Source organism: Canis lupus, chromosome 4 (genome assembly GCF_011100685.1).
Source record: "Canis lupus familiaris isolate Mischka breed German Shepherd chromosome 4, alternate assembly UU_Cfam_GSD_1.0, whole genome shotgun sequence".
Lineage (NCBI taxonomy): Eukaryota > Metazoa > Chordata > Mammalia > Carnivora > Canidae > Canis > Canis lupus.
Window position 1 is genome coordinate 73718105 of NC_049225.1, and position 13023 is coordinate 73731127.

General features: G+C 38.3%; 1 protein-coding gene and 1 long non-coding RNA gene across 15 annotated transcripts in view; one reads left to right on the forward strand and one right to left on the reverse strand.

Annotated features, from left to right (window-relative positions):
* Positions 1-13023, reverse strand: part of SPEF2 (sperm flagellar 2) — a 172102-nt gene that overhangs the window by 111710 nt on the left and 47369 nt on the right. For all 11 annotated transcript variants that reach the window (XM_038535345.1, XM_038535343.1, XM_038535337.1 and 8 more), the window contains 2 exons: positions 12194-12381; positions 8604-8772 (listed from right to left, as the gene is read on the reverse strand). In XM_038535345.1, coding sequence (XP_038391273.1) covers positions 8604-8772; positions 12194-12381 — 357 coding nt within the window. The remainder of the gene's footprint in view (positions 1-8603; positions 8773-12193; positions 12382-13023) is intronic.
* Positions 1-13023, forward strand: part of LOC119876207 — a 109164-nt gene that overhangs the window by 89512 nt on the left and 6629 nt on the right. The window contains exons 9-10 of one of the 4 annotated variants that reach the window (XR_005358593.1): positions 23-63; positions 288-3227. This is a non-coding gene — a long non-coding RNA (uncharacterized LOC119876207). Of the gene's footprint in view, positions 1-22; positions 3228-4586; positions 4855-13023 lie in introns of those variants that run through there. The other 3 variants (XR_005358591.1, XR_005358592.1, XR_005358594.1) reach the window with 3 other exon arrangements.

Sequence of the window (13023 nt, forward strand, 5' to 3'; positions counted from 1 at the left end):
TTCCTTGTGTCTGCGAAACTAGGTTCACCTAACCATGTACCTCTGACTGGCAGATAACAAAAAGTAAGTGGCAGGCATTCCAGCTCTTTTTGTGGCAATTGACCAGGGCTTCCTTACTTTGTTTCCAGGCCTTTAATGTGAGTCCTATTGGGTTTCAGCTCTGCCTTGCTTCCAGGCCCTGCCTTTGTTTTCATTTTCTAGTCTGGTTTTCACCCAATCTCAGCTTTGATCAATGGTGTATTCAAAGGACTTGGCTTGAGCCCACCCCTGCCTCGTCCTGTTTTCAGCTAAATTATCCTGACCGTCTTGGTTCCAGCTCTAAGAATTCAAGCCCTGGCACCAGCTCTCCTGGCTGACCTCTGGTCTGGATCTCTCCTGTCTCCTACCAGAAGGGATCTGACATTAGGGAAGCACATTTACTACTGTGACAACGCGGAAAGTCAAGTGGCCATATTCCAGGTATTGTGCTTGGGAAATCTAGCACTCAGAAAAAAGCCATACTCCACAGAGAAGAACTAGGATAAAACTTGGTAGCTTTCAGAAGCTGTGTTCTTTGTCTCCCTTTCCTGAGCCCTCTTGTCTTCCAATCACCCCTAAATCTTGAAGGAATCTGGAAGAACTGCCAAGATCTGCAATTTAGATTTAAAAATTCCTGACAACTGGCCAGAATTCTCATGAGAAACAGAAAGGGTAATTGGATGAATTGTCTGATAGGGAGTTCAGCTCATGTAACCTGGTAGCCCTAGAGTGTTTCTTGGCCACTGTATGGTACTTGTTTGATAGCCAGGGGCCAATGGAAAGGACTGATACTGCCTTATACTGCCTTTGACAAGGAGGAAGAGAGGACATAGCAGTTGGCTGATGTGCATCTCAATTCTGACTTCTCGTCCAGGAGTTGTCATGGAATGGATTCTATGTAGGGACCCAGATTAAAGGTCTCAGGACAAGTTGAAAAGATGAACTGGCCCTACTGAGTGAGCCTGGCAGCCTTTCTGAGTCACCTGACCTCCAGTCAGGTCTGAGTATTAAAGGCTTCCTGACCATACCTTCTGGCCAAACAGTCTGGCCTTCAGATTCCAGAGAAGCCAGGGAGGTGGGGATGTGCAGTTCACACTGACAGTGGCAGCGGAGATGCACCTCCAGAGAGAAGGCATACCTCCACACCCCTCCGTGCTAGAGTGTTCAGACTGGGCCACACCATTCTCTACCACCAGGAAATACAAATGTGACTCATGGTAATGAGGGGAAGGAAGAGGTTAACTCTACTTCCCCTGCCATGCTGAGCTGAAGACTGTGTTGGTCAGAAGCAGGATCAGGAATCAGCAGTGCCTGTCTATCAGTCTCATGGTTAATTCCAATTCATCAGGAAATCTGAACTGGTCTTAATCAAATAATGGTTTTCACTCAGAAATCTGATCATTTCTGTCCCAGCAGTAGCCTTCCCCAATCCGCCCCGATCTACTGTTATGGAAACAGACATGTTTAATTCTAACCTTGCCCAAAAGAAGACCTAGGGCAACAGAGGCCATCAATCATGGACTTATTTTTAGAGGGAAATTCAAGTTTGTCAATGTCAACCATGTAGCATGTGATGCTCATCTCTATCAAAGCTTATAGGCCCACACTTGAGGAAACCTCTCACTTCACTCTGCGGCCCACTCACTCTAGCTGGTAACAAATCCAGAAGTTCAGAATGCTCAGCACTTGCAAACAGGGGCAGGCTTCTTTTCCTAAAACTTTGAGCCACTTGATCACTTATGTATTAGGCAGCCAGAATCATGGGGCTGATCACTTTGACTTATAGGTCTGATTAGTAGGGGTAACTGAGACTAAGCCACTCTGAGAGATCCTCTGTCCTAAAAACTTACATTTCAGTAAGTTATTGAAATTCAGTGACGAATTGGATACAAACAATATGCAAGGGCTTCTACTTACTTAGCATTTTCATTTCAGACATGTTCACAGTGATTCACTGAGGGTACTAGTGGGAGAGTAGCTTATTTGACCCAAATGGCAGGTTCTGGGATGCCTGGGTGGCTCAGTGGTTAAGCATCTGCCTTCGGCTCAGGGCATGATCTTGGAGTCGCAGGATCGAGTCCCACATCGGGCTCCCGACATGGAGCCTGCTTCTCCCTCTGCCTGTGTCTCTGCCTCTCTCTCTCTCTGTCTCTCTCTCATGAATGAGTAAATAAAATCTTTAAAAAAAGACAGGTTTCTACTCCTGGCTCCATTCTCTGCTCTGGCAAGCGGCCAAAGACCTTCCAAGGCATTAAACATGGCACACTGGGAATTACAGCAACTGTGTGTCTAGCCCAATGTTTTCCAAAGCACAAATACCTGGAGCTAAAACAAGTTGAGACTCTAAAGCTTACATTTCTCCTGACTCCAAATGCCCTTGGGACAGCATCATACTGGACTTTATATCAGAGCCCTTCCTATGCCAGGGCCACCAAACAGTTCTGGTGTGGTGGCTGTTCTTATAAAAAAATAAAAAAATAAAAAAATAAAAAAAAGTAAATTTCATTCCTTAGTTGCTCAAACCGCATTCTATTTATCAGGGAGGTGGTAGTCTCCCTCAATATCACTTCTATACTAACTTCTGTGGTCTTGCTGCTCAAGTAACTTTTCCAGAAGCTTCTAAATCTGAATTCACCTATCTGCTGCCATTGTCCAGCTAGGGATAGTCAGACAGACTTGGTTGAAATTTCTCTAATATCACAAAGTGTGTAGACACTATGATTTGGTCTACTTAACACTGAAAAATTCACGCAGAATTTTTCCACAGGGAATACTCTATCTCATAGTAATGACTCCTGCATTCTATTTTCTTTGCTTCACTGCTAAGGTTGATACCTTAAAGAGGTATAGGCCCCAAAAAAGCTTGGAGGTGACTACCCAATGTATGAAAGTAGTGTATGATAACACTACTGTAAGTCCAGTGTATCAAAGAATATGACTGACAGGTCTGAGGTACTAGGTAAGAAGAGTGGGGTGGGAGAGTCTCCCAGGTGGTAGGGTTTTGGTTCTCAGCCCAATATACCCACCCCACACCAAAACTCACACTTTCTTAGATCCATTCAAGTTTCTTGAGATTAACAATCCCATGGGTTCTGGGACGCCTGGGTGGCTCAGCAGTTGAGCTTTTGGTTCAGGGCATGATCCTGGAGTCCTGGGATTGAATCCTACATCAGGTTCCCTGTGGGGAGCCTCTTCTCCCTCTGTCTGTGTCTCTGCCTCTGTGTGTGTGTGTGTGTGTGTTTGTGTATGTCAAATAAATAAATAAATAAATAAATAAATAAATAAATAAATAAATAAATAAGATTTTATTTATTTATTCGTGAGAGAGAGAGAGAGAGAGGCAGAGACACAGGCAGAGGGAGAAGCAGGCTCCATGCAGGGAGCCCGATGTGGGACTCAATCCCGGGACTCCAGGATCAAGCCCTGGGCTGAAGGCAGGCACCAAACTGCTGAGCCACCCAGGGATCCCTAAAATCTAAAAAAAACAAAAAACAAAAAACAAAAAAACAGAACAAAACAAAATCCTATGTGCTCTTGTTATATTTAGCTGACAAGACATAATTTTAGAGTTCAGATCTTCAAAGGCTGTTCTATGATATTAGGTGGGCAGTATGAGTAACTGATTGAAGATAAGCTGGACTTGATGCATAGAAGCTGGCTGAAGCTGGCTCCTGTAGTTGGCATAGAAAGTATAGGATGAACCAGAAAATCAGTGGTTGAAAGCCAAGGGAGGCCCTACCCATCCTTTGTCTTGCCTCACCCCAGATGAGAGGAAGCCTAGGAAAGGACTGGCTTCTCCCTAATCTATGCGATCAAGAGCAAATAATGGATGGTAGACATTCACTCTAGTTTTATTCATGTCACCCATCTAAAACTCTTCTTCCTTGGCTATATCCTTCTCACCCCTCATTCTATCTGAGTATCAATCATTTGGCTTTGTAAACCATTTTTTTAATTCTGGTCTAATGCCTTGAACTTGATACCATTCCTAGCATGGTTCTCTAACAAATTTAGGTTGTCACCTAAGTATAGTAATTTGGAGTGAAATACCCTTCCTATGACCTAAGGTCTCCTTCCATTCCTTCACCTCACAGACAGAAGTCCCAGACTTCTGCCAGACCTATTCCAGCCCTCTGAAACCCTTGATCCACAGGAGTTAGAAGATGGTCGTATTTCTTGGCAACCACAGGTCTAGAGCAATTATGGCTCCTTTTGGAAACCAATACATTGACACTCTGTTCTGTAAGTTAGTACCACTATGGATGACTACATGAATATGCCCTATTTTAGGGCATACTGGTGACTTCAACAAGACACAGCCACATAATGAAGTTTAGTTTGAAAAATCCAGCCAGTTAGCCTTACTATTTTGGGAGAAATCTAGGGGGTTGGAGGCAAAACTCCAAGCAAAAAAGGAGAAGAAACTGAAACCATGAAATGCATGACATATAAACTAAACTAGAATGGTAGTGAGAATATTCCTTTCAGTCCCAAACTTCTTTCTTAGCTATTTGGATGTTGATCATTATTCTTGTTACTTATCTTGGGAAGTGTTTGTATTTTAACAGATACTTCTGAAGTCTTAATCCAAAAGAGTGATAATGTGGGGCATTAAGTCCAATGGCAGGCAGAAATTTCAAAGCAGAATGACTAACAGAACATCTCAACTAAGAACATGAAAGCAACTGCTTACCCTACCTACTTAAAAGGCAGCTACATTCCTGAATGTATGGAAACAAAAGATACAAACATATCTTCATAGTCAAAAAACAAGGTGTTAAGACTTCTTTCTCAACAGGGGATAAAAAGCAATAAAATAATTTCATTTGATATTAAGAGTTCTTATACTTGATTGGCAAGTTTGTACTTTGAAACATTTTGTGTGTCCTGAATAGACATATATGTTACAAAATGAGCTGTGTCCCTCCAAAATTAATATGTTGAGGCCTTAACCCCACTGTGATGGTATTTGGAGGCGAGCTTTGGGGAGGTAATTAGGTTTAGAAGAGTTTATGAGGGTGAGCTCCCATGATGGGATTGGTGTCCTGTTAAGGAGAAGACCAGAGTTCTCTCTCTGTGTTTATGTAAGGACACAGCAAGGTAGCCATCAGCAAGTCAGGAAGAGAGTCCTCACCAATGAACTAAATCAGCTGGCATCTTGAACTTGGGCTTTCTGGAACTGTGAGAAATAAATTCCTGTTATTTAAGTTACCCAGTCTACAGTATTTTCTTATGGCAGCCAGAGCTGATACAACACATATTTTTTAAATAAATAAATAATAATAATGATCTATTCCCACTCATCTACTAAAATTAATCAGTATACTTGATTGGGTCAGTTACCCAGTGATGTCACTTGAGTGATACAGGCTTCAGGTTAAAATTCTGTCCATATGGGAACTGATTAAGTAATACACTGTGAAGACTGGGTCATTCACTGGGAAGCCAGCCAGGGAAAAGGCGGGAGCAAAGCTGAAGAGTCTGCTGTCAGAAGCTGAATCTAGAAAAGCCACTGGATCAATATCGAAGCCTGGAGTTAATGAGTAAGAGCAAGATAGTGTCGGGAGCCTTTGGGTCAAACAAATCAGATGAGACTTATGTAGGAAGAGAAACAACCCCATGGTCCATTGAGTCTCACATTATTATTCTCTAGGAGAAAAAGACCTGATAATGTGCCATTGTGTAAACAAATTTGAGGATTGGTGTGTATACATTTGTTGCAGTGTATAAGTGTTAAACCATGACATATACAAATGCATCTTTAAAGTCTAGTAGTGGAAAATCATAAGCCAAAGTGCAAAGTGTTGTTGATAAACATGTGCCTTACAACACAGACTGTAGGGTTAACCCAGCAACCACAGCAACCTCAACTGATCATGAACTTAAACAGCAAGTTTTCATTAAAAACAAAAATAGCGATTAAAACCATGACCAACTTAGGGTGAACATGAAACATCCTGCCTCCAAATTGGGAATTCCAAATACAACTTGTTTGTGGGCATGCACAGCAGATCTTCACAAACTCCCAAGTGTTTTGTGGCAGAGACTTAGAAAAATCTGTGTCTTCAAGAAAGTATGGCCAAATTTTAGTTTAGGAATATCAAATTTTAGTAACTCTCAAACTCACTCAGTAGGTAATTGCTAATAAGCAGCTTACATAAAAATCAAATGTTGTGGAATTCTGGGTAATTTGTCAGTAAGAATCGTGAAAAGGACCTGCAGTTGGGGAAGTCTGTGATTTACCAAGGGGAGTCTACTGCAGAGTTGAGATCCACTGGCTGCTGGGTGGGGGCTGTGCTGGAGCAGCTGTTGCTCTAGAGCAGTTGGGCTCCTGGTTTAGCATGCTGCCCATGGTCCACTGGGATTTCAGAACTCCTCCCCACTCTTTACTGAATAGCTCATGGTTATTCTGTAACGGTGATGTCCTGGCTGCTCCATAACGCTATTCGTGTTTCCTTTCTGGAAGAGATAAAAGATGTCCCTGGTCGTACCATTCCTGAACTAGACCTCTCTCGTGTACCCGGCTTATAAAAAGAGTGTGACGATTTGAGAAATGATTTAGGAAATGATGTTAAGCAATGAGGGCCAAATTTTGGCATCTATATATGATCTGTACATGAGCAAGACTTGTTTTTATGCCCTTTTAAGCATCATAGTTTATACTGACAAAGCTTTAAAAGTGTGGGCTCAAAGGACAGTGGGTCTGGGTATCATTATTTTGAAGATTAATTTCTAAGTTATGCATTTACTTGAAGGATTTAAAATCCTGAGTGATTTTAGCAATAATGTAGACAACGTCCACATCTAACATATATGGTCTATTTTCTATCATGTAGTCAAAAGGAACATAGCATATAAACATATATCAGAAATCCTAGGGCAATTTTCATTTCTAGGAAAACAGCAAAGGCTATAAACAAAATAATAGATGTTCACATACTCCTAACAAAAGCTTATAATTTCCTGCAAAAGAAACATACCAGCTGCTTCAGGATGTGGGTAAGACAAGCATGTTCCTGTGGTAATGATTTCCCAAACAAGAAAAAAGTTAGAAAGGCAAATCTTTGTTAAGCTGTAGACTACCAGGTCTCCTGATTTATGAAAGCAATAAGAATAGGGTAGATAGAGCTGTTTAAGAAAGAACTTAGAAATAAATACTCTATAAATAAGAAAAATCTGCTAAGTTGAATGTCTTTTAATTTACCACAGAAAAAAAATACCTTCACATATTTTAATAATGTCAAAGCACTTATTTTGTAGTATATTTTAGGTTGACACACTAGATCTACTATATTCCACAAGCATACAAAATAAATATGCATATATATCCTGTAAAGTCCCAGTAAATTCTTTTAGTGATACAATTGCAAGGATGGCCACTTAATTTCACATAAGCTGACTTATAATTTTATAAAAACTTTATCTCTTTTTTTCAATTGTTTTTATTTTTTTATTTTAAGTAGGCTCCAAGCCCAGCATAGAGCTTAATGTCAGGCTTGAACCCACAACCCCAAGATCAAGATCCAAGCTGAGATCAAAAGTCAGATGCTTAACCAACTGAGCCACTCAGGCACACCCACAAATCTTTTGTAATATTTCCATATTAGTGTTATTTCACACTTTGCCCTGTTCATTGTCATTCACTCATTCATGCATCCTTTCAACTAACATTTTATTGTATATTTGCTAAATATCAGCAAATTAGGTCAAATCATTCTTCCTTCTCTTTTTTTCACATTGCACTTACTACCTTTCTAAAACTCATTCAGTAATATAATGGACCTCATTCTTCTATCCACTGACGCTTATCTGCTCAGAACTTCCATCTGATAGCTCTTAATTTTACATCTTTCTTTCTTTTCACAGATGAAATGTGGTGGGAAGAGCAGGGTGGTGAGGGAAGAAATTAATATGCATTATTTGCATCCAATATGCAGTACACTTGATGATGTATTTAACATTATTAAATGTATTATCTTAGATAAGTTTCATGACAACAAAATGAACTGAACCTCTCCCAGGCTGCCCAAGGTCTCACCTTGGTCTACCTGACCCCCGAAGGCTTATCAGCAGCTCTTTTAAACACAATGGCACCTACTACATTTTAAAATCTCTGAACAAAGTTTTTTTTTAACCTATGCTACTCCTAAAACTCAGAACTTCTCCTTTTCCAGATGTCTCTAAAAACTATATGTAACTGCACACTATGTAAACAGATTACTAAAGAAACATCTTTATGCAAGGGTTTTTGTAGCAAAGGTAGACAGCTCATACAAAGAAAATGCTAATGAACAAATCAAGATAAATTTTTAAAATTCTGAAAACTATCAGCCCTAACAATGTATTATGTTTTATTTTTTCAGACCACTCTTCTACTATTACTGTGAGTTACAGATAATAGATTATGAATAGGTGAGGCAATTAAAAATTAGTATATAAGTAAAAATTAAACCAAGGGAAGATGCAAACATAGAATGTCCATTTTTATTAATAGGGATGAAATGACATAATGTTACAAAATTAATGTTAAAGAAACACCATGTATTATGTTGCATTGTCTCCCATTATTCCATATTAGTGAGTACCTTATATTCTTCATAATCATTGCTATCCAGCAAGTCCCTCTTCTCCAGTTCTATAACTTGTTCTGCAGAGGGCGTGGCTGGTAGTTGCTTAATAGAGGCTTGCTTGTATATGGGCTTTCCATTAAAAAACAGTTCCTTCCAATCATGCATCAACTTATATGGAATCAAACTATAGCAAAAAAGATTTAAAAAAAAGGTAGAGATGAATCAATGGTTAGTCAAATATACACCTTAAACTTATTCTTTCTAGTGTCATATTCATTCCCAAGGGTCTGCTATATGAGGCTAGGGATTCCACTTACTATTAATGTATATTATTAATGGTTAGTAGACTGTTTGAAACTTAGGTTTGAATGAATCAATGTTATTTCAAGCGACAGGTTCTTCAAACTTTCATACTGACTGTGCACTCACAGAACAAAATATCTGAAAATAGTGAACACTATCCTAAAACTTAGGTTCTTTAATTCCCAGCTATGACATTAAATGACTGTGCAATCTTAGGAAATCCTTTAAATGCTCTAATATCAGTGTCTTCCTGTGCAAAATGAACAGACTATTTTCCAAAGCCCCTTTAATATGACAGTTGGTTTACATATTTGTAAATAAATTGTAATAGAAAAATCAAATGTATGGTGGTTTTATTGTCATTGTGTATTTGATAACCTTTAAAATTATTTTTCAGTAATTATTTCTGTTTAAGTCTGGTGAATGATTAATCAGGATAGGTTGATGGGAAAATAGTTTCAAGAAGAACAAAATGCAAAGGAAGGAAAGAGTCTGACATGGTTCTGATGCATTTCTCTAAATATAGTTGGATTAGAGCTTGGAATTACAACAAAAAAAAGTATTATGTTTATTTCATTGCTATACATGCCACATGGATGAGACTTCAAGACATTAGGTTAAATGAAATAAGCCAGATACTAAAAGAACAAATGATGTATGACTTCATTTATATAAGATAGATACCCAGAATAGACAAATTCACAGAGATCACGTAGAATAGAGGCTACCAGGGGCTGGAGAGTTATTTAATGGGTACAATACTTCAGTTTGGAATAACAAAAAAGTTCTGGAGATGGATGGAGGCAACAGTGGCACAGTAATGTGAATGTTCTTATGCTACGGAAGTTTATATCTAAAATGATTAAAAGGGCCAATTTTATGTTATGTATGTTTTGCCACAATAAAGTAGTATTTCAATTAAATGTACAACTTCAAATATAATCACATTATGTTTTCCATTAACAAAATATTTATAGTTGCGGAAGTTTACTTGTAGAGATATGGAGGTTTAGAAATTAACAAGCTCAGGCAAAGAAATATTATAACATCAGAATTATTGAAATGGCATTGGTTTCTATGGTGAAGTAGGTGATTAACAACTTATATATTGTCCAAAACTTAATCTTACAGTTACTTAATTAAATCCTATTATCTGTTAGTAATAATTTCAAGAAGCAGTCTAAAAAATCAGTTCTGGGATCCCTGGGTGGCGCAGCAGTTTGGCGCCTGCCTTTGGCCCAGGGCGCGATCCTGGAGACCCGGGATCGAATCCCACATCAGGCTCCCGGTGCATGGAGCCTGCTTCTCCCTCTGCCTATGTCTCTGTGCCTCTCTCTCTCTCTCTCTCTGTGACTATCATAAATAAAAAAAAATAAAAAAAAATTTAAAAAATCAGTTCTGCTGAGTAGGCTGATACCAAAAATATACCTGTGCTTTATAAAAAATATATACTGATAATACCTTGTTTAATGAAATAACATGAGTTTATCTTACTGTTAGTAGCATAGACTAATAAAATATTTATATGTGTAATTGTAGTGTTTGGTTGCAATTAAAAGACACGGATCTTACACAGTACACGAAAATAACTCAAAATGAATTAAAGACTTGTATCTAAGACCTGAAACCATAAAACTCCTAATAGAAAACATAGGCAGTAAGCTCTTTGATATTGGTCTTCACAGTGATTTTTTGGACTTGATACCAAAAGGAAAGGCAACAAAAACAAAGATAAACAAGTAAGACTACATTCAACTTAAAAGATTCTGTAAGGCAAAGGAAACAATCAACAAAAAGAAAAGGCAACCTACCAAATGGGAGAGAATATTTGCAAATACATACCTGATAAGAAGGTAACATCTAATATAAGTAAATAATTCTCACAACTCAATAGCAAAAAAAGCTAACAATTCAATTTTAAAAGCAGGTAGAGGATCTGAAGGACATTTTTCCAAAGCAGACATACAAGTGGCCAACAGGTACATGAAAAGATGCTCAACATCACTAATCATCAGGAAAATGCAAATCAAAACCATAATGAGATACCACTGCACACCTGTTACAATGGCTGGTATCAAAAAGACAAGAAATAAAAAGTAAGGATGTGGAGAAAGGAGCCCTTGTGCACTGTTGGTGGAAATGTAAACTGGTGCAGCCACTGTGGAAAACAGTGGGTTCTCAAGAAGATCTCAGTCTAGGTAATTTGAGAAATATACACATTTAACTTATCTTTGTTCTTGTGGAATTACTTGGACTGAGATCTACTGCGATGTCATTCCCCTCAAGCTTTCAGCAAAGAGTATCTCAAGAAATAAGTCGATGATGCCTAAAAGATGATGCTGAGGGCATTCTCCACTAGATCCACTCTGCTACTTACTGTGCCTTAGGTGAGGGTACCACATGAGAGAACTGTTGTTCTAAACTGAGTGCCATGAAAAGTTTTGTATTTTGTAAAGAACCAGAATGGAAGATGGAAAACACATGACAGATTATATTTTCCTTTTTCTTTGGCTACCAGGAAGCTCACGTAAAATTTGCAGCTAAGTTGCAACAACTGGCAAATCTGTGGCGGCTAATATAACTGTGTTCCAATTTATCAGTTGTTCTTAACTTCCTACTTTAATTTGAATTTTCCTCTGTTCTTATTCTGGCATATTATTAATATATTTTGTATTGTTGAACATTTCCTTATAATTAAGGATTATAAATACATTAATTTCCTTTATTTTTTATTTTTTAAGCATTTTATTTATTTATTCATGAGACACACACACATACACAGAGAGAGAGAGAGAAGGGGGGGGCAGAGACAACAGGCAAAGGGAGAAGCAGGCTCCATGCAGGGAACCCAACGTGGGACTCTATCCCAGGTCTCCAGGATCAGGCCCTGGGCTGAAGGCGGTGCTAAATCGCTGAGCCACCTGGGCTGCCTACATTAATTCCTTTTAGAAATAAGATGTAATGAAAATAGATTTAATGACTAGTAAAATAATATTCAAATAATTCCAGTCTTTTAGGAAGTTCCAAGTGTTTCAAATAAACTATCATAGTTGTCTTTGCAAATTGTAGGGAATTTAGACACAGAGTTTTAATGTTAAAAATATATATATAAATACACCTTAAATAAGGCTCACTGGTGGGTGAATTAATTCAGTAATCCAGGTATCCTGGACCCCACTTCTACATATTTTTTCATGAAAAATTTTTGTCTCACTTATCAACTGAGTGTCTACATTACAATCTTATCCTTTCTCACTTTCTGTGATGTCTCTACTGTAATGATTATAAAAAATAACACTTACTTATTTGTCAACATCCGGTAGTCTGACACTTTAGTGGAAAGATCAAGTATTTGATCCAAAATTTCTGCACATATTGTATAATGCTTTTTGTAACGAGCTTGAGCTCTTTCCACAGTGATCTGTTCATGAATTTCCTTCTCTCTAATGGCTTGTTCCTGAAAATCAATCTTGGCTTGTTTTGCCAAAGCCTAGGAAGGCAAAGACATTTTTAAGTCAATGTAATTGGGCGATGATTCACATGAAGATAATATTATTATCTCAAAAGGCAAAAAAAATCTCTAAACAGAATGAAACCTCCTTTTACACCCAGAAAAGCTTACTCATGAAAGAGCACTTTTGCCTTATTAAGTACTGAGTACGATGGCAAAGACAATATCGGAAATATTCCACCTTTGGCTTAGCTTATCAGTAAAACACAGTACAGAGAAAAGTGGTCTAACTTCAGAAAGCCAAGGTAGATTAATGATAAATTGGATCTTAAGTGTTTAAAAAGAAGCCTTGAGTTCATGTGTTGCAAATAGTCAGAGTCAGGGATCACAGAGAAGCAGACAAGTCTGTGCCAGACCCTAGCAGAGCTGATCCCTTTGTACCCATCGTAGGAGCCTTAACCTGACATAGCTGCTCCATCCAGCCGGTGCCCTCCATCTTGTAGTGAGAGTTCTAGGATACTGATTTGTACTTAGAAAATATTTTGGAAGACCCCTGTTATAATTGGCTTGGGAATATCACATACGCACTAACAAATGTTAAATGTACCCAGACAACGACAAAAATTCTGCTGTTGTAACCATAATAAATTGGTAAAATTTACTTACAGAGAACATTTATTT